General features: G+C 49.9%; 1 protein-coding gene across 13 annotated transcripts in view; it reads right to left on the bottom strand.

The window, feature by feature from the left end:
• Positions 1–26,136, bottom strand: part of GAS7 (growth arrest specific 7) — a 209,607-nt gene that overhangs the window by 94,340 nt on the left and 89,131 nt on the right. For 4 of the 13 annotated variants that reach the window (XM_072730351.1, XM_072730355.1, XM_072730354.1 and 1 more), the window contains exon 2: positions 25,867–25,998. The exons of 6 other annotated variants lie outside the window; for them this stretch is intronic. In XM_072730351.1, the coding sequence (XP_072586452.1) occupies positions 25,867–25,998 (132 nt within the window). Of the gene's footprint in view, positions 1–9,002; positions 9,425–25,266; positions 25,999–26,136 lie in introns of those variants that run through there. 3 more of the 13 variants (XM_072730352.1, XM_072730356.1, XM_072730357.1) reach the window with 2 other exon arrangements.

Consider the following 26,136-nt stretch of genomic DNA (forward strand, 5'->3'; position numbering starts at 1 on the left):
GAGACCCAAGCCTCACTGTCACTCAATGGGGGTTGGCCAATTAGCAGCAGTGACAGGGGCTGCAAGCGAGCCCCCAAAGACGACCAAGCTCCAGCTGGCCCGGGGACTGGAGAGTCACATCCATGCCAAATCTTTCTGCTGGACACCTGTTCAGGGTGGAGACACCCCTACACAAAGCTGGGAACAGCTCCCGAAGGAAAGATCATCTCCCCCCTGGCCAAGGGTCAGACATAGAGCAAGGAGCAGGGCCCCAGCTCTCCCAGTGATGCTGCCAGCTTCAGGATCTGCACCTATAAGAATGTAGGGTGCCTTTCCTCTCCTAAATGAGCAAGTACTGTTCTCTCCAGCTCTGGCAGCCTTTCTGTGCAGTCTGGGAGTGACTCACAGGGAAGAGGAGAGGAGGAAGCAAGGTGCCCTGGTGATGGCCCAGTGCACCCTGGAAAGTGAAGTCCTCATGAGTAGTTTTCTGGGGTAGGGGTGGGGAGATGGACCCTGGCAATGTCTTCATGTTCTTCTAAGGGTGAGAGATTTGGGACCTGGAGACCTGCTTGGAGGGAGGAAGAGAAGAAGAGACCAGACAACAGAGAAACAGGCTGTAAGATTCAGGAAGACATGGCCATGGCCCATGCTGTCTCTAGCGTTAGTCTCAGCACAGTGCCCAGAACACTGGATGCAGGGATGGAGGGATGAATGAATCAATGGAAACTTGGAATCAAGTAGGAACTGGCTCCAAACATATCTGAGGCTTTCACCAAACAAATAGAATGGTAGTCCAAGCAACGTGTGTGCCCCACCTGTAACAAATCCCAGCTCCTAATGGATCCGAATGAATGGACTATTCAACGTTGAGCACAGGGAGGTGGGGTAGGACGAGATAATATAGTGTCTTTCACTGCAGAAAATAAATCGAGGAACAGTATCCAGAAGCCTCCGGGGAGGCACAAACTTCAAATCATGACTTCATCTGGTATCCAGATGGAAAATCCCAGGAAAAGTGTTTAGCAACTTCAATAGAAGGAAGGGGGATAAAGCATCTGATACAAGTGCAAAAAAAAAAAAAAAAAAAAAAAATCATCAGGAGAGGACAAACTAATGCAAAACAAGGCAAGTGGACTGGAAAAAGGAAACAAATGCTATAAAAGGGGACAGGAAATTAACAAAATTGTAGGGAAATTTATGAGGTAGCGACATGCACTAGAATGTGGAAATAGTCTTGCGGAAAGGGGGGAAAAAGCATTCCTTATGTACCAAGCCAATTTAAGAATTTTTTCATGGAATGCAAAGGAAATGCACAATAAAAAAAGGGGGGGGGGGAGGAAAGGAAAAGAAAAAAACAGGGGGACAAAAGAATAAGCCAAGATACAGATGCTAGGAGCTCCTGAAGAAGAGAAATGGAACAATAAACCATGGTTGATAGGAGGGGAAGAAGAAAAAAAAATAAAAGAGAAAACTTTGCTCAGCTAAAAGAAGATATGTATGTGCAGCGTGGCGGGTCCCGCAGTGCTGCAAGCAAAATGCAAGCCCCGTGGCAGGCACACCGTGGACCATGTATTTACACGGCAGAGATAAGCAAAAAGTCCTATCAGGGTTTATGTGGGAGAAGGGTGTCCCCAGTAAAGGAGCACAGATAAATAAGCTGGTCTCAGGCTTCTCCGTGACTGCATTTTAAAAGATACCCCTGAATTGTCACCTGGGAAATGCTGAGACCCTCCCAGGAGGTGGCTGAGCTGTCCTGCATGGAGACTCATTCCTCTATGGACAGTGGTTTAGGGAATACTGCTCCACAGACAGTGGTCCAGGGACCTGTGTGCCCTCCTCAAAAGTCCTCAGAAGGTATATCACAGCTGCCTGAGAGATTATGACAAAGAAAGGTGAAGAATTCCCTTAAATTCTTTTTTAATTTCAGACCTTTCTACTTTAGAAAGGCCCAGGGCTGAGCACTGGAAGCAGCTTTAAAAACTTGCAGGTCATCATCATCATCATCATCGATCAAGTTACAGACTATGTGTAGGTGTCGCTGGTCTCCATATATGGTATAAAACAACGAAAGAGCTTGGATTACAAATTCCAGATAATACTAGAAAAGACCAACAGGTGGGGAAAGTCAAGTGCGGGCACCTAGAGAAATGAAATCAGAATGCCCCTCTTCCTACACCAACAAGGGGACATCCCTTCCTCCTCTAGGTCCTGATGGCGAGGTCAACAGATACCTGGCCAGTCTGCTCCCCATCCTCTGGCATCTAGGATCCACTCTGACAGCTTTCCTGGGGGGAAACAACAGGCTTCCAGCCAGAGGGGATGTGACAGGAGGGAAAAGCCCTTGGGGGCCACAGATCTTTCTGGGATCTGGGTGCTGTGAGTCTGATCTCAGGCCACCTTTTGGTGGCCTCATGGGCAATCGGCTTCCACAGGAAGTCCTGAGCTCTGGGATCCATTAAAAGGGACCGGGTGGGACCAGAGCATGTTGCGGGTTATGGGAAAACTCAACAGGGATCCAGGGCTTCCCCCAAGTCCTCACCTAGGCCGCCTCAAAGGCCAATGCCACACTCAGCACAGAAAGAGGACCCTGTGGCTATGTTCCTGCCCAAATCTGAGCATCTCTGTGTTCCCTGAGCCACTGTGGTTGGACCCCTGCATGAAAAGGGGGTCAAGCGCGTAAGGCCCACCTCCAGCTTTCACCAACAAGAAGCCAGAGCAGAGCCAGGCAAGATGCCTTTCTTCCTTCTACTCCTCCATATGCAAGATTTCTCACTAAATGGGACCGACTCATCAGCGGTTTTGCCAGAACTCTTCTTCATGTGTCTACTCAAGTGGCTCTTATTAGAAATCACCTTTGGTGGAAGGGCACTGCTGGATGGCCCAGTGGTTGAGCGTCTGCGTTGGGCTCAGGGCGTGACCTGGGGGTCCTGGGATGGAGTTCCACATCGGGCTCCCTCCAGGGAGCCTGCTTCTCCCTCTGCCTGTGTCTCTGCCTCTCTTTCTGTGTCTCTCATGATAAAAAATAAATAAAATCTTCTAGAAAGAAAGAAAGAAAGAAAGAAAGAAAGAAAGAAAGAAAGAGGAAGGAAGGAAGGAAGGAAGGAAGGAAGGAAGGAAGGAAGGAAGGAAGGAAAAGAAAAAAGAAAGAAAAGAAAAGAAAAAAGAAAAGAAAGAAAAGAAAAGAAGAAAGAAAGAAAGAAAGAAAGAAAGAAAAGAAAAGAAAAGAAAAGAAAAGAAAAGAAAAGAAGAAAGAAAGAAAGAAAGAAAGAAAGAAAGAAAGAAAGAAAGAAAGAAAGAAAGAGAAAGAAAGAAAGATCATCACCTTTGGCAGGGCTCCCTTGAGTCCTTTAAAAGAACTTTCTAAATTGGGCTTTAATCACTTAAATGCACATGTCCCCAGGTCTCTTCCAAACCCAGCACAACTCACACGTCCTCAGGCCTCCGGATCAGAGTGGTGGCTGGACAGGGTCATGCCCGCAGCAATAATCCACGTCCCCATGACTAGAATCTGTCCCTTGCTCACGCCAGACTTCTGCCTCCGCAACAAGCCCTCTTGGATCATACAGACAAGTCCCCAGAGGGTGATTTACTCAGGGTCCCCAGCTCCAGCCCCCATGGAGCACCAGCCACACTCACCCTTGCCTGGATCAGCTACCATCCCCCACTCTCTCAGCTCCCGGCCCCATCACTGTCCTCTACCCATAAAGCTGCCAGAGGAAGCCTTACACCTGGCAGCCCCCCGATGCCTGACAGGTGGGCATCAGTGCATGGAGCTTCCTCCCGGCACCCACTGAGCTGCCAGCCAAGTGCCTGGCACCCAAACCACCAGGAACACTCTGCAGAGACTCAGTGAGCAAGGGTCCCGTCCACCCTGAGTATCCATCCCTAAGCCCCCAGCACCTCCCTGAGGGCCATTGACTCCCAGGGCCTGTCTTTCAGGACTGGGCGGGCAGAGGGTCACAGAATAGTAAACTCTATTCTCCGATCCTAAAAAGGAATGGAGTGATCTGGTTACCCAGGAATTTTGATGAACACAATTACAATGCAGTCTCTGCAAAGGCTACAGGAAGTCAGCCCTCACAGGAAAATACTGCTAAGCTGGAAAACACGGGGTCTCCGGTGGGGCAAGGACCGGATGAACGATTTCGCAAACAATGCTGCCAAGTGCAAGGATGAGCTGGACGCGCCACCCCATCCCCCCCCACCCCTCCGCGTGTCAGAAGCTATTTCACAGCCTTGAAGTGTCCGTGGGTCAAGCCACGGACAGCAAGAAGGAATCCATCCCATAGGAAGTGACTTCCACCCAGGCCTTAGGACGTTCCCACAAGAGCCCTTCCTTCACTGACACTGAATAAAGATGCTTCTATTACCGATGCACCTGCCACCCGGATAGACGACAGAGTGGCCAATTAATAGGGCTCCAAAGGAGACAATGCACGAAACAAGGAGCTCTGTGGATGTCATCAAACCTCTCCCATCTGAGATGGCTCATGCTCTTGCTGGTGGCACCTGCCCAGCAACACCGCATGGCATGATTGGGACCTGAGACATGCCCACTCTTCATCATCTCTTGGGAGAATCTCTGCATTGATCAAACAGCACAACTGCGAAACTCCTGCCTCTTCTCGAGGTTGACAGCAGGTGCCCAAGGGCCTCATGGTCATGTTCGGAGTCCACATGGGGAAGGGGGTTCCCACAGGCACTCCACAAATAGGGAGACCACCTCTAGGAATAAGATGGGACACTCCAGGGGCGCCTGGGTGGCTCAGCTATTGAGCATCTGCCTTCGGCTTGGGTCGTGACCCTGGGGTCCTGGGATCGAGTCTTCCATGGGGCTCCCCACAGGGAGCCTGCTTCTCCTTCTGCCTGTGTCTCTGCTTCTCTGTGTGTCTCTCATGAATAAATAAAATCTTAAAAAAAAAAAAAAAGATGGGAAGCTGTACTGCTACCCTATCTTGGAGCCTAGAGGGGTGTGGGAAACCCCAGAGAAAACCTGTAACCTGGGTCCCATTTCTAGGATCTGTCTGGCCCTGATGTTTTAGAGTCCTAAAGGGCAAGGCAGTGTGCTGCTCCCGGCAGCCTGTTCGGTTTCTGGCCTCTGAGCAGGAAAACTTGAATGAGTCTGCTCACCATCAGCTCGTGATTAACAGAGACATTTTATTCAAACTCTTGACTTCGAGGAATGTTGGCTCCCTTCCTCCTACCCTTTCTCTGGCAGATAAAAATAGCGTGGGCCATTCTGACATCCTACCTCCAGCCTGGGGACCCCAAAAGCATCGGCAGAAAGCACACAGGGCCGAGGTGCACGGACACTGTGTTCCCAGGCAGCGGGTCCTGGGGCCTCCCTGGGCCTCTCTGGCCCCTAAACTCTAAAACCAGGGGCTGCCAGCCCTCCCACGCCAGGCTTCCATGACATGAGGAACGTGTTTCGTAACAAGGCCCAAAACCACCCCAAGGGAAATTTCAAGGCATCTGAATGACCAGTGTCACTTTGCAAAAGCAGCGGCCACACAAACACAAGATGACGGAGACCTCCTAGCAAGAAAAAGAAACGTTCGCATCGTATTACCTCCCCTCCCACCCCCACCGGCACAACTCCCCCCAATTTTTTTGGTCCAGAGAGTGAAAATTTACTCAGCCAAACCCGGCTTGGATCTGGCGGGAAGGGTATGATGAGACACCAGTAAAGGGAAGCAATGTAACAAAAATTGGCAATCATTAAGACGTATGTCCATGGGGCGCCCAGGTGGCTCAGTGGTTGAGCGTCTGCCTTGGGCTCAGGTCGTGATCCCGGGGTCCTGGGATTGAGTCCCACATGGGGCTCCCCGCAAGGAGCCTGCTTCTCCCTCTGCTGGTGTCTCTGCTTCTCTTTGTATGTCTCTCAGGAATAAATACATAAAATCTTAAAAAGAAAAAAGTATGCCCAAACCAGGACACTAAGCTGTGAGCATTACCTCACACCCATACGAGGAAGGCCTAACACTTAATTTCTCCTTCCCCCTGCCACTGGCTGGGCCCCTTTGGGGCTGGGTTGTCCCTAGGTGTCAGAAGAAGGAGGTGGGCAGGGGTGGTTAGGATCTCAAAATGCACCCTGGATTTTCTACATGAGTTTGTGTGGGTAATGGTGTCGAGTATCCTGCCCTAGGAGGTGCTCCTGAAGGATACATTGAGGATCTCTGTGGGCAGCTTCTGGTAGGATGAGGCCCCCTCTACAGGATTCCTGCTCAAATCTCCCTTTGCAGAGGAGAAAGCCGGGGAATAAGAGAATCTTGCCAACACTTGGTACTGGGAGGAGCAGGGACCACGGGAGGGGGAGAGAAGAGGAAATCCCAGAATGCCTCATGCCATGGTTTCTGGCACCTTCTCAAGCCCCTGAAGGAAACCCCATACCTAAATTTACCAAACATGCTGTTCCATCCAGAATGGATCTTGCAAATTCAGAAGAACAGAAAGGAAAGGAATCGCAAGTCGCTGGCTCAGGTGGTCACACGCTTGGAATCTCCTGCAAAGCAGCCTGCTCAGAAAGGAGTTCTAAGGGCAGGTGATGTGGCTGCTGCCCACGGATGCTCAGGGGCATGAGTGGCCAGCTTGGTGGCCCCACGGGTACCCCCAAAACCCTAAGGGCAGCAACTGTCCTCATCCGGGTTACTGCGTGGCGCTGCGGCCCGCGCTCCAAGTGACTCCAATCAAAGACTTCTGGCTCCGAGAGCCGGCTCCCAGCGCGTCCTAATTGCTTCTGAACCATGGGCACTAGAGAGAGATGAAGGCGAAGCGTGTCTGGAACCGCTTCCACGAGTCAGTGAGGGGCGAGGTTCCAACCAGCCTAAGGCCACTGACAGTTTTTGAAGCCGCGCAACTAGTGCATATAAAACCAGACAGCGGGGGACAGCAGGTGACATCACAGTTGAGAGCCAGGACCCACCACTGCTCCGGGGCACGGCGCACAGAAGGCGGGATGGAGAGCCCGCTGCCAAATCTTGAGCGACGCCTCCATCCCCGCGGGGACGCCTCCACTTCCTTATCTCGAAAATTCAGAAGTCGCACCAGATGGTCTCCAAGCGTTTTCCTCGGCTTTCTCTTCCTTTCTGTTCTCACGCTCAACGATTCTGGAGGTCGGTCTCGAGGACACTTGCTTTAAAGATGTGTCATTTTGCAAGAGGGGTGAAAAGTCTCATTCAAGTGTAGACACACATCTCGGGGGCAGCAGAGTGTCCCTGGCACGGGGATCGGCCCCCACCCCCAACAATGGGGATCGGGCCTCACGATCTCAGCGCTCTGGGCCTCCTCCTCGCACCACAGTGAGTTCTGGTAAGTTCTTCTGGCCTGATGGGGCCTATGTGGGGCTCCTTCCCTGTCATTCCTAGAGCCACACGCAGTCAAGCTCTGCGTACCCAGCAACCAGATTCTGGCCCTGGCATCCCAGGCTTCCTCATGTCTGAAGCTGGAATCCACCCTGTACCCAACACAGGCTTGGTCTTTTTTTTTTTTTTTTTTTTTTTAAGATTTTATTTATTTATTTGAGAGAGAGAGAGAGAGAGAGCAGCGGGAGGTGCAGAAAGAGAGAGAAGGAGGCTCCTAGCTGAGCAGGGAGCCCAACTCAGGGCTCGATCTCAGGACCCCGGGATCACGATCTGAGCTGCAGACAGATGCTTAACCGACTGAGCCCCCCAGGCACCCCCCACACAGACTTGTTCTGCACCTGCTAGCAGGTAAGCTTCTCACCATACATGCAAGCTCCCTGGACGCCCCTTGGGGTCCATCTTGTCCGTGGACCTCCTGGCCGCGGCCCAGAGCCAAGGCCAGACCCCCCGGGACCCCCAGCATGCCCAGCATTCCATCAGAATGTGATGATCATTCCCAAAGTGCAGCCCCTGCACCAGCAGCAGGGCTGTCCTCTGGGAGTGGGCTAGAAATGCAGAGTCCCAGGCCCCACCCTAGCACCAGGCTCGGTAGTTTAAAGGTCTCTGGGCAATTCATGTGTGCTTTACCCCTTGACAGGCCCTGCTGTGGACTTTCCAGGTGCCCCCCGATGACGAGCACCACCTCCCTCTCCCCGGCACAGGTTGAGGTCTCCATCAGAAGCCACGCTGAAATGAGAGCTGCTGTCCGGCCCAGCCCGTGAGAGGCAGCATCCTAGAAAAAGGCTATGTGCAAACACCAATCTAGCCTCCCCATACAAACTGGACACCACCCTGCCAGCTCCCCAGAGCCTACACAGAGTGCTGGCTAGAGTCTTGGTTGATGTGAGGTCCCTCTCTCCAAGAAAGGAGGGGATGTCTAACTTCCAGAGGCAGTAAGGTTGGCAAAATTAGGGTATCCCACTCTTAGGTCTCAGGAGAGCACCAATGCCCATTACTGTAGCGATCGCTGCCACCACCAAGCCAGACAGAAGCACCCAGGCCAGCATGGAACCACAGCACAGACACCAGGGTGCCTGGGAAGACACTCGATCACCTCCCCGAGGAGCTGTGTCACCCAACAGGCTTCCCCCGCTCCCCGAGAGGGTCCCAGCTGGAGCTGGGCCATGGGGAGATGGTGGGTGGGAGGACAGATCCGGGCGGAGGGAAGGAGACCTGATGTGGACGCCAATCCCCATAATCCACGCCACGACACGGTCACACGCCTCAACCGAACAGCTGCCCAGGTAACCGGGGTGGGGAGGGAGGTGGTGACTCCGTCTCCCTCCACAAACAGCCCTTTGGACATCTTGTTCTCCTTGCCTTCCCCATCTCGCATGCACCCACGGCCACGTCTCTGCCTCCCCTTCCCTACTCAGGCCTTGGGCCCCTAACAGGTGCCCCCGAGCACACTGGGCCCCCAGCACTTCTAGGCTCCAGCTGCCCATCTCAGAGGTCCTCAGAACTGCTTTCTAAAATGTCACAGCTAAAAAAATAAGTAAAATAAAATAAAATAAAATAAAATAAAATAAAATAAAATAAAATAAAATAAAACAAAACACAGTTGTTTCAGAAACACGCAGGAAGAGCTCGGCACCTCTGAGGGCGAGTCAAACTGATTCTTACCATCCAAGAAGAGTTAGTCTTCCTTGTGGGGGAAGAGGGGTGGCTGCTAACTCAGAGGAGTGTCCTGAGTCCTGTGTGAAGTCCCCAGACCCAGGGCCAGGCCCCTGCCAGCTTCCTCTCCATGGCACCTTCCACGGGAAATGGGGCTGACACAAGCGGCTGTGCCAGGGTCAGGACTCAGGACATCCCAGGGGGCGTTGGTGTGGCTTTGCGCAGAGCTCTTCTTTCACAAAGAACCCACAACATTGCACAGCTCCTTCCAAATCTGCTCAAGGTCATATGATGAAATCAACGGTGCATTCTGACTTTCCAGTTACAAAGTTTCTGGAGGCTTTTTTGTTGTTGTTTTCACTCTGTCTCTCTCTCTCTCTCTTTCCCCTTTCTCAGCTAAAAAAAAGCTGGCCGAGGTCACGACATACAATGGCCAAGCTTGTGTCGCTGACCAGATGCCTCCCACCCCCAGGCCCGTGGACAAGAGCTCCTTTGTCCACTATATTTTAGGCGGGACTCCCTGGGCCTGCCCAAGCCCTGCTGGGGAATGTTCCGCCAACTTCTTCCCAACCCTAAGTCACGGCTCTGGCCTCGGCCCCAGCCCCAGCTGCGTGAACCCAAGACCAGATCGAAACCAACATAAAACGAATGGGGAATGCTCCAAGAACCATTGTGTCAGACCTGTCCAGGGTTGAAAGGCTGGTGCCCCCAAAGGGGCAAGACAAAGGTCCCCTGCCTTCATTCTGCCCTTGCTTGCCTCCAAACCTGGATAGTGGGTGACCAGAGGGGCGACACCATGCATCTCAGAGGAAGAGGGCTTTTAGGATCACAAAGCTGTTAGCTGCAAGTGAATATGGACCCCGAGCACTATATGGCATCCACCAGCTACACACGTTCAGGCAAAAGACTTGGATCCTCCGTGAATATATCAAATCCTTCCACTCAGACAGCTTTTTGGAGCAGCTGAAGGTTTAGCACTTAAAATTCACCCATTTCTACGTTTCCTTTAAATGTAAACCTTCGTGATTTTAGGAAACCAGTCTTCCTATTGACATAAATATGGTTTTCCCCAAGTGACCATGCATCCCAAGATCTGGATGGTTTCCTATAAAATATCATTCTTTCACACGTATGGATGAACTGTGTATTTATGAAGAGGTTTCAGTGCCAGCTCCTGGGGTCAGGGCTATGAAATCAGAATATGGCCTAGGGACAGAGTCAGATGGCGCTGGGCCCTTGTCAGATCACTACCTATTAGCTGTGATAGCCAGGGCCCGGGCAGGGCCTTGAAACTTTGGATTTCTTCAAGTACAAAAGGGAGATGACTGCAGGGTCTTTCACAAAAGGTTGCAGGGAGGATTGAGGAGGGAGATTTACATAAACAGTGAGCATAGAGTGAAGGGGACCAACGTACCCAGTAAAAGCCAGTTGTTTTTGTTATGATCAGCATTGGCTGAGAGAGGAGTTGAAATTTCCCTGGATACACAAGGAAAGTTTAGACTGGATAAAAACAAAAAACAAACAACCCAATTAAAAAATGGACAAAGATGGGAAGCCTGGGTGGCTCAGTCGGTTAAGCATCCAACTCTTGGTTTCAGTTCCAGTCATGATGCCAGGGTCGCAGGATCAAGCCCCGCCCTGGGCTCCATGCTGGGTGTGGAGTCTACTTGAGATTCTCTCTCCCCTCTCCCTTTGCTCCTACCTCCCGTGTGCTTTCTCTCACACACACACTATCTCTCTCTCTCTCTCTTTAAAAGAAAGAAAGAATTCTTAAAAACAAAAATGGGCAAAGGGCATTTCTCCAAAGAAGAAACACAAATGGCCAACAGGCACATGGAAAGGTGCTCCATATCACTCATCACTAGGGAAACATATATTAAAACCCAAATGAGGTACCACCTCACACCCATTAGGATGGCCACCCCAAACAAACAAAAACGGAAGGTCAGGAAAGAGCAAACACTGGCGAGGATGTGGGAAAAGTGGAACCTTTGCTGGTGGGAATGTAAAATGGTGTAGACGCTACAGAAAACAATATGGTGGTTCCTTAAAAAGTCCAACACAGAATTACCATATGATCCAGCAATTCTACTTCTAGGGATACATCCAAGAGAACTGAAAGTAGGGACCCGGGTATCTGTTCACCCCCAGGTACTACAGCATTATTCATAATGACCACAGAATGGAAACAACGCCCGAGTGTGTCCATTCATGGACGAACAGCCAAACAAAACATGGTATGTGTATACAATAGCATGGTATTCAACCTTAGAAATGAAACTCCCACCCAGGCTACAGTGTGGATGACCCCAAAGACATTAGGTAAAGCAAAATAACCTGGTCACAAAAAGGCAGATACTATAGGGTCCTACTTTATGAGGGGCCTAGAATACAATAGTTAAATTCTGAGAGACAAAAAAATAGAATGGTGATTGCCAAGGACAAGAAGGAGCCTGGGCAGGGTGGGAGCGGGAGGGGGGGTGCCAGGGAGTTAGTGTTTAACGGAGACAGTGTCCGTTAGCAAGATGACAAAGTACTGGAGGCAGATGGTGATGGTCACGTAACATTGTGAATGCACTTGATGCTGCAGAACCGTACACTTAAAAATGGTTAAAATGGTAGATTTTAGGTTATGTCTATTTTCACACACACACACACACACACACACACACACACACACACAAGTCTGGGACCCATAGAGATAGTTTAGATCAAGGGGCCCCAACCAGTGGGACATAAGCCACATCATGAGATACACAGGGACAGAACCCCCAGGGAAGGTGAAGCCCGCACCCAGAGAGAAACTTCACCAGATGCCAGACAAGGTGGTCCATTTGGTGTTCAACCTTGGGGAAACTGAGGCAGCACAGCCAGCATCCCAATGTCAACCACGGGCTTCTCTGCTGGGGGTGCGCACACTCAGAGGGCCAATGGCAACATGCCTCCCCCTGGACTCCCCCCTTTCTGGTCTTTTTCCTTCCACCCCCAGAGGCAGAGCTCTTCTCTTTCTTCTCAAAGCCTGGGGTGAGCTGCTCCAGGGGCTCTGCTTCTCTCCGCTTGTCAAGCTCTGATTCTCTGCAGGGATGACACAGAGCTCTCTTGAGCTCTTGCTCTGGGCCTCGTATCATGTAATGTATCCAACAAACCAATGCAGAGGTTCTAGTATTATCCCCAGTTAACAGAGGAGGAAACAGAAGCTCTTGAGATAGATCAGGAAGGGTGGGCAGGAGGCCACACAGCCACAGGAGGAAAGATCCAGAGAGAAAGCAGTGTGGACGGTATGAGGATCACTTCCATCAGGATTCGAGGGCATAGAAGGAGACAGAAGGCATAGTTAGGGGTGGAGTCCAGCTGTGCAAGGCCATGAGAGCACAATAAGGTAAAAGCAAAACTCCATCTGCAGCCACACAGCCAAGACCTTCCCCTTGAGTCCTTCAAGCTTTGTAGAATTAAAATAACCATTGGAAGCTCTCAAAGCCTATAACTTTCCAGTTTTATAGCAGCCAAGAGGGGACAGTTTTAAGGCCATTTGGCCTTGACACCACTCTGATACTGCATCACACACAGAGAATAGATACAATCACTGAAAATAATGCAGCCCTACGGGCAACACATGGAGATTGTCATCACGGTTCTCAGGGTAGCCTCCAGCCAATGGCAAGAGACCTTTCTGGGCCTTTATGAACGGGACGCTAATCCGCTCTGACCTGAGCTAAGCAGAACAAACCAGAGGCCTGCAAATGTTTTATTCTTTAGGATTCAACCAAACCTAAGAATCTCGAGGTGTATAATACTCATGAAGACATTCTCATGGGTTTCTGGTTTGGGCTTGTCTCTCAAACCAGATGTCTCCTGAGGTTTGCTGTATTGATAATCTCCTACCATTTGAGTTGACTGCAAAAAGCACATTTTCTTCTCCTCTTTCTGAGGTCTGCAAATAGGTAGGTTCCTATGCGGACAAATGAGAGATGGTAGGAAACCTGTGATCCGAACACCAAAAGGACCACCGATCATTTCCACTGAGCTCCATTTTCTCCAAGTTTCATGGAATTTGATGCAGCCAACCTTTCTGTTGTTATTCCTTGGCTCAACTGAGTTGAAAACCATCAACCAGAGACGTCTGGGTGGCTCAGCGGTTGAGCATTTGCCTTCGGCTCAGGGTGTGATCCTGTGATCCTGGGATCAACTGGGGTCCCTGCAGGGAGCCTGCCTCTCCCTCTGCCTGTGTCTCTGCACCTCTCTCTGTGTCTCTCATGAATAAATAAATAAAATATTAAAAAAAAAAAACTATCAACCAAAATAGGCCACATTCACTGTGGGCTCCCATCCTCTGTAGCACGAATCATGTTTGTTGTCTTACAATGATAATTAATAAGTAAGACGGGGTATGGCGATGACTCACTTTTTCTAAATGTTTCACAGTCGTGAAGGGAAAAATTATTCACCAGACCGTTCAGTCTCTGGAGTGCAGAGTCTCGAAGACAGTCACCAGCCCCCTTAGAGGCAGCCCCCTGGCTATGGGATCAACCAAGCAACTCATGGTTATTAGCAACTGCTTCTCAAATGCTGTGGAAGACACAGGCAATTGTAACCTAGGGGGACTTGGTTTCTGCAGTTTGGAAGATAAGGCAGAGACACACACACAAGTGATAAAGCAGAAATAACTTTGCAAGGGAGTCTCTCCTAAGTGCTAAGCAGTGAGCGAGCAGACAATGAGAGCTTTCAGGATCCAGAGAAGGGCGCGACAGTGCTGGGCTGGGGTGGACAGAGAAGGCTTCTCAGAAGACTCGGCATCGGCCCGATGACAGAGATGAAAAGGACCCTTCCCAGAATGGAGGGATGACAATCGAGAAGCAGAATAAGCCTTGGTGGTTGAACAGATGTGGGCAAAGAGGGAGGAAGTAAAAGTCAATTCTGGAGGGGACAAGGGAACTGGAACCAGTACCTGGGGAGATCCAACCATGGTGGAAGCCAGTATGGGGATACACAGTAGAGCTCACAGCCTGTCCACTCCAGCTCCAAGAGCTGTGATCGTATGCAGACAGGTTGCGTGTGGCCCTTGACACTGGAGCTGGCCTATCTGCTCGGAGATGGGGTTGCAATCCTTCAGGAGACACAGAGAGAGAGGCAAGGACTCAGGCAGAGGGAGAAGCAGGCTCCCTGCAGGGAGCACCATGTGGGACTTGATCCCGGGACCCCAGGATCACGCCCTGAGCTGAAGGCAGACACTCAACCCCTGAGCCACCCAGGTGCCCCTGGACTCAGTTTATGAAGAAAGAATGGATTGCTGAGCCCTGGGACATGTCTCACTTAGCAGCACAAAGACTTCCCCCTGACACCTCTTGGGCCCAATTGCTCCCTCCTTCCCTCCCTCCCTTCCTCCCAAAGCATGCCTTGGGTCCCTCTCTACCTTGGGCCCCCTCACCAAGACCTCAAAAGCAAGTCTCCATCCTTCTCCTCGATGCAGCCCCGTGCCTCACACTCGGAGGCTCGCTCCAGGATGGGCAAGAGATGGATTGAGTTCTGGGAATGAGTCCCAGAAAGCAAACGAGGACGCCCACTGATGAAGAGCAGGGTGGGGGTGGGGGTGGGGGTGGTGGATGCTCGCCCCTGCCAATCCCAGAAAGAGGAGCCAGGGAGTGAGGTGGGCGTGAAATCTGGTCCTGAGCATATGAGAGAGGAGCTGGTGAGCCTGGGGATCTGCAGAGATAGGAGGGGAGAGACTGAGATAGATGCTAGAAGCAGGTGGAGAGAGGACAGGGCTGTGAGTAAACAGTGGCCGGCTCAGGCCCACTGGGCCTATGGATGGTTCCTACAAGGGGCTTGGCAGTTAGCTTCTTACCCTCAGCATGGATGGGTCTGAGACCCCTCTAAAGTTTCCACGTGTCCCCGTCCATAAAAGATGCCCAAGAGCAAGTGGACACATCAAAACAGCACCCACTTTAACAGGCTCAGCATCCAAGAGATGCCTCAGCTCAATGCCTCCCAAACTCCAGCCATTCATGTTCCCTTGTCCCAAGTCTGCTGTCGCCATGTGTCAGCTGCCCTATTATATACCCAGAAATTTTTTTAAACTGTCTTATAATGAGCTTGGATGTAGCCTGACCCCAAGCAGTAGCATCTGTGAAACGTGAATCTGATGTGATTGGTTATTTACCCTGTTCCTCACTTAAATAAATATAACTTAAAACCTGTCATCACGGGGAGGTGGGTGCAGGGGTGGGGTCGCTGGGCGACAGGCAATAAGGAGGGCACGTGACGTGATGAGCACTGGGGTGTTGTCCGCAACCAATAAATCGTTGCATGCTCCATCTGAAACCAAGTATGTCCTTTATGTTGGCTAACTGAATTTAAATTAAAAAAAAAACAAAAAACAACTGTCATCACAACATGGTCTATGATTATCTTCCATAGCCTAAGTGGTAAAAGCAGCCCCCTTGAAGAAACACAGTTGCAAGCTAAGTGCAGAATTACCATAGAGCAGCGGTGAAATGGTCCAGGGAGGTTCTTTTCTGAAACCTAGAAAACCAAGCTCGAATTCTCCACTGACCACATACCTGCAACAGGAGGAGCAAGGTCCCCAGTGTGTGGCCCAAGTCGTCACTGGGAGACCCAGGAGGGCAGTCAAGGGAAAAAGCAGAGGCTTTCCCAGGGTGAGGGCCATCTGACAGCCCTGCGGACACCTCTGTCAACTTCCTATTAAAATAGGCAATGAAAAAAAATAAAAAAAATTAAAAAATAAAATAAAATAGGCAATGAAGGGCGCCTGGGTGGCTCAATGGTTGTGCATCTGCCTTTGGCTCAGGGCATGATCCTGGGGTCCTGGGACTGAGTCCTGCATCGGGCTCCCCACAGGGAGCTTCTCCCTCTGCCTGTGTCTCTGCCTGTCTCTATGTGTCTCTCCAGAATAAATAAATAAAATCTTTAAAAATGAAAATAAAAATAAAATAAATAGGCAATGAGGGACACCTGGGTGGCTCAGTTGATGAAGCGTCTGCCTTCAGCTCAGGTCGTGATCTCAGGGTCCTGGGATCGAGCCCCACATCCGGCTCCCTGCTCAAGCAGGGAATCTGCTTCTCCCTCTCCCTCTGTCCCTCCCCTCCTGCTCCTGCTCCTGCTGTCTCCCTTTCTCTCTCTCAACTCAATAAATAAAATCTCCAAAAAAAAAAAAAAAATCACATGTTCTGAAAATGGCATTGCTCTTAAAAAAAAAAAAGGCAATGAGAGGAAAACAAAACAATAGGAATCAAAAATAAAACTTACATAAGCTTCAAAAAAGACAACGGTGGACAGTCAGAATCTGGGCAAAAATAAACACTCGAGAAACCGTGACGCCAGTGGAGCGAATGGTGACAATCATACAAAACAGAGACCAGTTACGGGAAGAGGAACAGCCTGTCACACGTTTCTGTGTCTGGGTCTCTAATTTGAGATGCAGACCCGCATGCACCTGAGCACTGAGTGGTCAGCCGCCAGGACACAGACGCTGCCCCGAGAACTGATCCTCCTCCCTCATCGTCCATTCCAGGTCCAGAGACATCCAGAAAACAGGTGAGCCGGAGTGCAGGTGGGTGGAGGACTTGGGAGGGGTGGTAAGCACTCTGACGGTGCACATGGCCCGGGGACAGCACTAGGGGATGCGACCTCTCGCGCTCCGCCAACTGGGGACATCGGGGAGGCAGGTAGCAAAACAGCAGCACGTGGGGTGGGGGGCAGCCTGTTTTAAAACCAGAAGTGGGCTGTGAAGTGTGTGCATCACTGAACCCACAGGTAAGCAACTATGATGGAGGATTCAACCTTCCTCTGCGTGCACACGGCGCCAAGGCCAACGATGCATAATGCATCTGGCGGCCTGTGCAACGTCTACACTGACACCGCCTTGGTGGACAAGGAGGAATGAGAGATCCGAGAATGGGAGGGAAGGGTGATCGAGCGTCATCCTAACGGCACAAGGGAGGACGCCCCCTCTGAAAGCGATTCAGAAGACAATGTCAAGAAACTGTTAGAAAGCAAGAAGTCCTCTTTGAAAGAGGAACAGAAAATCATTAATGGAAAAAGGCCAAAACAAGAAAGATGACACAATGAAAAAACAAACAGAATAGGTGAGGATTGTATGAAAATTGCTCACTTAAATCCACATTCATGGTTGGGGATAAATAAAGATTTAAAAAAAAACTAATAAAATAACAAAATGTAAGGCTGTGTGTCAGAGGATCTCCCCAAACTGCAAAGTTAAAAAAAAAAAAAAAAAGTAAGGACATGAAAAAAGTGATGCATGGAAGGTTTAAGGAGGGTTCTATTAGAAAAGACTGGACCAAGTAGACGAAAATCAATAATCAACTGCATAAATAAAATCATTTAAAAAAGGGGGGGACACCTAGGTGGCTCAGACCATTAAGCATCTGCCTTGGGCTCAGGTCATGATCCTGGGGTCCTGGGATCAAGCCCCACACTGGGGTCCCTGCTCAGTGGAGGAGACTAAACTCTCCCTCTCTGTCTGCCTCTCCCCCCTGCTCACATGTGGATGCACTCTCACTCTCTCTCCCCCCTTCTCTCCAAAATAAAATAAAATGTTAAAAAAAAAAGATTGCAAAAATAACAAAAGAGAGTTTTAAAAATCACAAAGAGGCAACAAGAAAGACTGCTGGGAAACCTGTTTTCTCCTAAGACTTTTCTTCTGCTCCTACCATGGGCACTTCCCATGGGAATCCAAGCTCCAGAAGGCAGGGACTTGCCCAGGGGTTGGCATCAGCCGCCTAAAAGTGCTAGAAAGTGCCAGAAGACAAGTCAAAGCCTCGTGGGGTGTGGTCATCGTCTTGTTCGTTCATCACTGTGGGAGCTCAACAAGCATTTCCTGGAGGGTGGGCCACACTGAGCTGCAGATATGAGATTTTGTTCCAAACATCTGAGATTCAACATGTACACGTGCAGCCAAGCTGTATTCACGTTTGACGTGAAAGGCAGAGAAGGTGCTCTAAGCTTGCATGCAGGTGAAGAAGCCACCCCTGTACTCTCCAGGCACCGAGGCAGGAATCACCATGAGGACGATGACCCAGAAGAGGGCCACATCAATGCATCCATGAGGCATTACTTACTTAGCACAGACCCCCCAGCTCAGAAATCCAGTCAACAGACTGTCTGGCCTGCAGGTAATGCCCAGTGACTGGTGTTTCCCCCGGCCTTCCTCCTCTGCTTCGTGACTAGCCTGGAATCAGGGTGCGTGTTCCTCCTGCAATGTCAGTCAAGGCTAGGACATCAAGGCCTCCAGCCATGTGTACCCGGTCACAGCTTTTGTGCCCAAGCATGTGCTGGTACTGGTGTTGCTCCTGGAAGTTTGGGGACCTTGCACTGGGAGCAGCTCCAGACAAAGCCTCTGTCACTCATCCACCCCAGCAACACTGCGCCGTGTAGGGCACCACCGTGGCCACTCTGCTTGCCAAGGAGCTGGAAACATGGCCTTGTGCATATTCAAAACTCACGCTGAATGAACCAAGCCTCCCCTCCTGCCCAGATCAGAAAGACCAATCAAATCAGCCACTCAGGGGCCAATGCTTTCTATCAGCAAAACCCCAGGTTCTATCACCTTCTAAGACTTGCTCCTGCTTTAAGAACCAGAGTACAGGAGCACCTGGGTGGCTCAGCAGGTGAAGCCTCTGCCTTCAGCTAAGGTCATGATCCTGGGGTCCTGGGATCGAGCCCTACATCAGGCTCCCTGCTCATCAGGGAGCCTGCTTCTCCCTCTGCTCATGCTCTCTCTCTCTCAAATAAATAAATTAAATCCTTAAAAAAAAATTGAAAAGAACCAGTGTACGCAGCATGATGTCAAAGGTAGAAAATGACGCACCCCATACCCCTCCCTTCCCATCCCGGCCAAGGGAGCACTGAGGAAACCCAGGAAAATGTGAACGCACGTTATCTTTGTATTCTGGGATTCCTCCAACTATCTTAATTGTATTCATTTTATCACATTTAAAATGCTTATTTATTTGTAATTTTACAAGTCAAAACCTTTCTTCATTTTTTTAAATGTGTTTATAAAGTTATTTTTACAATCAAGAAAATACTGCCTTCCCCCCCAGATCAGCATATTCAATTCTAAAATATACCATATGATCCCAATTGTGTAGACAGATATATACGCAAAAAGGGGGGGGGATGAAAAGAATGCTAAATATCTCTTTCTTATTTCTGCTTTTCTGTATTTCTCCATTTTCTATAATGAACATATTAATTGTAATGCTTTGGGGTGGAGACAGAAAGAGAGGGAGAGAGGGGATCTCAAGCAGGCTCTGTGCTTGAGTGGACCTCAAAGCAAGGCTCGATCTCACAACTCCAAAATCATCACCTGAGCCGAAGTCAAGAGTCAGATGTTTAACTGACTTAGTTAAACTTAAGTTAACAGATTTAACTGACGTTTAAGCCACCCAGGCGCCCCAGTTTTGATGCATTTAAAAAAAAATCTTACTTTATTCCATCATGAACTAACTAAAGGAATACAGCGCTATTTAAAATATTTAGAGAATATTTGCTAATAAAATTGCCCTTGATATATCCTTTCTCAGGTGCCATCCCCTAAAATGAAGTTTATCAGATTAGGGTTTGTTGTACTATCCTTCAAAGGGTAAGGATACTTGAGGGGATTTTATTTTTAAGAAAATGAATTAAGACAAAATGGGCAGGGGCATCTGGGTGGTTCAGCGGTTGAGCATCTGCCTTTGACTAGGCGTGATCCCGGTGTCCTGGGATCAAGTCCTATATCCGGCTCCCCGCAGGGAGCTTGCTTCTCCCTCTGCCTGTGTCTCTGCCTCTCTGTGTGTCTCTCATGAATAAATAAATAAAATCTTTAAAAAATAAAAAATAAAATGGGTGAGAGGAGCCCACGTCATCACATGGTGACATCTCTCTGGAGCTGTGGTACGATTTCCCTCTTTGGAGATTTTAAATAAAATGTTTAAAAAATATTTTAAATAAAATCTTGAAAAAAAAAAAAAGACAAAATGGGCAATGGTAAAGAACTTTCTGGTCCAGTGCAAGGCTGACACAAAAATTAGAGAAGGAAGGAACCCCAGAGATCATGTGATCCCATGCTGCCATTTTACAGATTAGGAAACTGAACCCAGAGACAGATGCAAAGTCTCCCCTAGTCCAGCACAGAGTGCCCTCCTTCTTGCTCTCTGGCCTCCTTCTTGTTCTCTGGCTGCCTTAAATCTTGGTGCTAATGCTGCTGGCATGGCTAAGGACTAATTCTGGTCACACAACACGGCAAGAGCCAAAGCCCCACCTAGCACAACTCCCAGGCTGACCCTAACACTGCTCTGTGCAAGCCGACCTCCAATTAGTCCAGCTCCCTGGTCAACCATGACCCATTTCCCATCTGTTTGTAGCCAGGGAGCCCCCTGTGTAGGGAGGGAGGAAACATCTGTGCACACAAGGGGAGTGAACAAACACACTTGATTTTCCCTTTGGCAAATCCTCTTCTGCCTCTTTTTCCACTCATTGAAATGCAAAGCCCCATTCCAATGAGGGGGTCTGGAAGATTCCAGAAACTTCCAGAAACCACAACTGCCACTCTGCAACAGAAATTCCCAAAACAAGGTGTGCATGGACGGGTTGGAGGTGTGGGCGAGGACAAACAGCAGACGCAACCCCAGAGACCAGCCACAGGCATCCATTGGCTTGTCCCCAAACCCAGCTTCTAACCTCCAGCCAGGCATTGAGGAAGTTCAAGGACGCCTTCCACGGCCTTCCAGCCACATAATCTCAGGCAAGTCAGTTCACCTCTTTGAAACTCATCTTTTCTCTTTCCTGCACATACAAATGGAAATGGCACCATCGCCTTCCCAGAATTCTTGCAAAGACCTGAAGGCCCAAACCACCGTTGCAACTCCAGAAATGCTAGCTTTGCCCCATATGTTCCCATCACTGAGCAACCCTTGGGGAAAGTCAACAGCCGAGATCACAGCACTGAGTCACTCCCATGGCACCGACTGGGTTTTTCCCAACAGCCCAGGCTAATGTGTGCAGGCTGGCACCTCTACCGTCTGTACACAACTAAGCTCATCAAAGGAGCAAGAGGAATGGCATGGGAAACGGAATTACTAGGCTCAGCGGACAAGTTTAGGATCTAGAGGACCATCAGAAGAGGACAGTCAAATCCATGGACCCCCACACACGCCATGTCCGCTGGGGCCTCTGGAAAGCTGGCCACTCATGCATCTTGTAGCCTAGTTGACCCTCACAAGAACGCTGTAGGGAAATATTCTTTTTTTTTTTTTTTTAAGATTTTATTTATTTATTCATGAGAGAGACAGAGTCTGGAGAAGAAGCCTCCCTGCGGGGAGCCCAATGTGGGACTTGATCCCAGGACCCCAGGATCACGCCCTGAGCCAAAAGCAGATGCTCAACCACTGAGCAACCCCCCCAGGTGCCCACTGTAGAGAAGTATCTTAATTTCCTTCCACAATCGAATAAGTGGAGGTCTTCCCCAAGGTTTTACAACACAGAGGACACAACCCATTTGAACCTGGTGTCCTGTCTCCAAGAATGATGCCATTTCCCCCTCACTGCAGGCCACTCCCAACACACCCAGTGACCGAGAATCCTCTATCCGAGGGCAAATATTCCAGGGAGAAGTTCGAGTGAGGCCATGGGCAGCCAAACCCCTATCAACTTCACATGGTAGAGGGTGGTGGCTGATGGCCAGCGGGAGGCCTCGTTTGCTAACTGGAGGGAGAGGTGCCAGAGGAGGGGAGGAAAGAACCAAGATAAACATCTCCACGGAAATGAGCCCTGACCAGCAGCCAGGGTGAAAGATGTTGACTGAGAACCACAATCTGAGAGCAGCCTTCAGTGCAAGCAGGCAAGGCCAGTCTGCATTCAAAGCTCCAGCTGCGATGGGGACCTGCCTTGCTTTGTCTGGTGGGCCTAGCACCTCACCTCTTGCTGTCCTCTGGGAGATGCAGCCCCAGGCCCTAGCCATACCTTCCCTCACAGGTGCACTGGTCCTCTCCTACCTCCAAGGCTGCTCTAGTTTGCACAGCTACGGTGAGTGGTCCTCAGTCCCCAAGATCAAGAACAGTGTTCTACTCAAATGTGTCCCCGGACACAGAAAACATACCCAATATTCACACCATGAGGAATGGATGGCGATCCCCCCAGTGTCTGAGTAGGACCTGCCAGTCCCCCCTAGAAGTGGGTGTCTTATCTCCCTGGGGACACCTGGCCACCGATGGGAGGATACAGGAAGAGCAGGAGACAAAAAGGTATAGGCAGGGGTGCCTGGGTGGTTCAGTGGGTAAAGTGTCCAACTCTTTTTTTTTTTTTTTTTGTAAAGTGTCCAACTCTTGATCTCACCTCAGGTCTTGGGTCTTGATCTCGGGATCATGAGTTCAGGCCCCACACTGGGCTCCATGAAGGGTGTGGAGCCTACTTACATGCTAAAATACTGTCAGGGGCCCCCAAATCACAAAGGAACCAGACAAGGCTTGGGGAAGGGTCACCAGGCCCCTCATGGGCCTATGGCTCTTCAAGTAAATACGTTCAGAAAAGACTCACTGTCCCAGTTGCCTAATTTGTCCACCAATGTAATTCAAGTTTTTTAGCCAGAGAGAACATGGACAGAGGCCAGAGGTAATCATCCATGACAAAAGCAGTCTGAGCGACCAATGCTTGATGTGGAATGTACACATGTAGTTGGTTCTTACCCATACTTTTTAAAGAACTGGTATATTGGGATGACTGGGTGGCCCAGTGGTTGAGTGTCTGCCTTCGGCTCAGGTCATGACTTTGGGGTCCTGGGATCAAGCCCTGCATTGGGCTCCCTCCCTGCATGGAGCCTGCTTCTTCCTCTTCCTGTGTCTCTGCCTCTCTCTGTGTGTCTCTCATGAATAAATAAATAAATAAAATCTTTTTAAAAAATGAACTGGTATATTATTTTCCCCTAAGGACTCCCAGCCCACAAATGCCTGGTTACCTCTGATGCGTTTGAGCAGCCAGCCTGATCTCTCTCGACATCATTCAATCCGTTGTCTGCTAGGGTCACACACCACTTCTCCCATAAGAAGAGATCCCAGTGATTATTATCTTTCTTTCTATGACAGTCAAAGGCACTGGGGCTTATTCATCACTGTTACACCAATGGGACCCACAGGCAGAAGTGCTTGAAGAGCACGTGGCTGGATAAAAAGGGATTAGGATTTGCTGAGATCCCACAAAAGGAAACAACTCTAGCCCTAGAAGCATGCATGGGACCATGCCAGGAGTCATGTGGGGTGAAACCCTCAACTCCTTTTCTTCAGCTAGGGATCCCTGTCTCTCCTCACCTCTTGGTCTTAAAAGGATGCAACATGACAGTACTGAGCGCAGGCACTCTATCCACATTCTGAGCCTCAGACACACAGAACATTCCATCCAAGGGCAACAGAACACACCTTCTTCTCAAGTGCACATGGGACATAGTCCAGGATAGATCAAATGGAACATATTCCAGTATAGATCAAATATCAGGCCACAAAACGAGTCTCAAAAAAATTGAAGACCACAGAAATCCAATCAAGCATCCTGCCCTACCACAATAGTATGAAACTAACAATCAATTTACAAGGAGAAAACTGGAAAAACCGCAAACGTGGGGAGATGAAACAACATGCCAACAACCAAGGGCTCACCAGAGAAATAAAGAAGAAATCAAATAATACCTAAAGACCATTAAAAACAGAATCACAACAGAACGAAATCCATAGGATGCGGCAAAAGCAGTTCTAAGAGGCAAGTTCATAGCGATACAGACTGGCCTGATAAACAAGAACAATCTCAATCTAATTTTATGTCCTAAGGGAACGAGAAAAAGAAGCACAGACGAAGCCTAAAGTTAGCAGAAGGAAAGAAATAATAAAGATCAGAGCAGAACTAGTGAATAGATCTGGAGGGCGTTATGCTCAGTGAAGCAAGTCAGATGGAGAAAGATAAATACTATATGATTTCCCTCATACGTGCAGTCACAGATACAGAAAACCCACCGATGTTTACCAGAAGGAAAGGGGGCTGGGGGTGGACAAAATGGGTAGAGGCGTCAGTTGTTCGGTGATGGATGTTAACTAGACTTTTGAGGGTGATCTCTCTGTAGCGCAGACGGACGCTGAAATAGAACGTTGTACCTACACTCCACACTTACAAATGTTATGTAGCAATTTTACCTCAATTTGAAAAAATAAAAAAAAAGAATGACGGGCAACCTGGGTGGCTCGGTTGGTTGAGTGGCCGATTCTTGATTTTGGCTCAGGTCACGATCTCGGGATTGCTGAGATCGAGCCCCACATCGGGCTCAGCAATTGGCAGGGAGTCTGCTTGGGATTCTCTCTTTCTCCCTCCGCCCCTCCTCTTGCCCTCTCTCTAAAATAAATAAGTCTTTAAAAAAACAAATGATGGTCACTATCCCATCACCGGTCTTGTGCTGGTGAACAGCAGAGATGGGTGAGAATTGTGGCACTCTGGAAAACCTACCCCTTGTGACCAGCACATTGACACTTGCAGGGCGCCCAGGATGGGGGTCACCAAAGCTGCTCATTTTTTTTTTTTTTTTTGCATGAGACACCAGGAATCTGAATCTTGAATGTGTAATCTGATGATTTTTTAGATGTTGGCAAACCAACTCAGTGGCTTTAAAATGAAACCACGGGCAAAAACAAAATAAAACAACCACAAAACCTCCCACGGTCCCGAACTTCATTCTGCCCATTGGCCACCGACGTGCAGCTCGTTGCAAAATTGCTGGGTATCTGCAGAAACACTTGTTTGGAGAGAGGGCTCCCTGGCTTTTAAAGAATCGAATACCACCATCCTAGACTAAGAGCATGAATTAGTTGCTCCCACTCCACGGTAACCATCCCTTGGCGGAGACCTCTTACCACCAACACTGCCTGCCGGCTGCAGCTGGGCACCCGCGTCCAGGGATCCTAAGAGCCGCAAATGTGTGGCTGACTTCCTCTCACCCCAGAGCTATGCGCCCCCGCCTGGGTCTCACTTTCCTTGGAAGGGAAGCACGAGACAAGATTTCTGGGGCACGAGTGCCTCTGAAAGGCCGTCCTGCTCTGTTTATGGGAAAGTGGCACCCCATCAGCTGATCAGAAGGTTTGGAAGGGGAGCAGGTGCATAAGGAAGCAATATGGCCTAAGGAGTGAGGCATGCACCACCAGCAGGGAGCAGGGCAGAGATGGCGTCAAAGGCAAAGCCATGCACTAAGCAGCCTGATAGAAGGTTAGAGATTGGGGAGCACCTGGGTGGCCCTGTGGTTGATCATCTGCCTTGGGCTCAGGGCGTGACCTCGGGGTCCTGGGATTGAGTCTTGCATCAGGCTCCCCGCATGAAGCCTGCTTCTCCGTCTGCCTGTGTCTCTGCCTGTGTCTCTGCCTCTCTCTGTCTCTCATGAATAAATAAATAAAATCTTTAAAAAAAAAAAAAAAAAACAGCAGCAGCTTTGAGATTGGATACCCTGCTGAGGGAGCCAGGCCCAGCAGCCTCGGGAAGGACAGATGTGCATCCATCCACACGTCCAAAGGCAAGATGACACTGTTGCCCCTGTGAGCAGAGAGATTGCCTTGGAGCAGCATGACCAAGTAGCTGGAAGCCAGCACCCCTGCACCCCAGTGAGTGCCTGGTGGGAAGGCAGACTGGACCCATCCTGGTGGGAGGAGTGCACGACACAGAGCTGCGGGGCTCTGGAGCCTCTGGGACGAATGCAGGGTGATTGGGGCAACTGCTGCAAGAATCACAATGTCCTTCTCAGTCCACCCACAGGAAGCTGTCCTCTGGACCTCGGAGCCCGGGGAGGACGGCCGCCACCAACCCACCCCCACACCTCATACTCCCCCACTGCCCTGCCGCCCCATCTGCGCTGCACACGACACCACATCCACGTCTCAAAATGATGATCGCGTGGGGCTCTTGCTCAGAAGCCTTCCTCTCTCCTGCCGGCTTTTCCCTGGGAAGGAGATCCACGGCCATGTATCTGCAGGAGAAAATTCGGGCTCATTCAGGCACCACCCAAGGCCAGGCAGTTTCCCAGCTCTGTTTCTCAAAGTCTCACCCCGCAGTGCAGAGCCCATTCCCCTTCACAACCCAATAGACACACGAAGCCCAAGTTCCG

The sequence above is a fragment of the Vulpes vulpes genome, chromosome 12, assembly GCF_048418805.1.
Source record: "Vulpes vulpes isolate BD-2025 chromosome 12, VulVul3, whole genome shotgun sequence".
Taxonomy (NCBI): Eukaryota; Metazoa; Chordata; class Mammalia; order Carnivora; family Canidae; genus Vulpes; species Vulpes vulpes.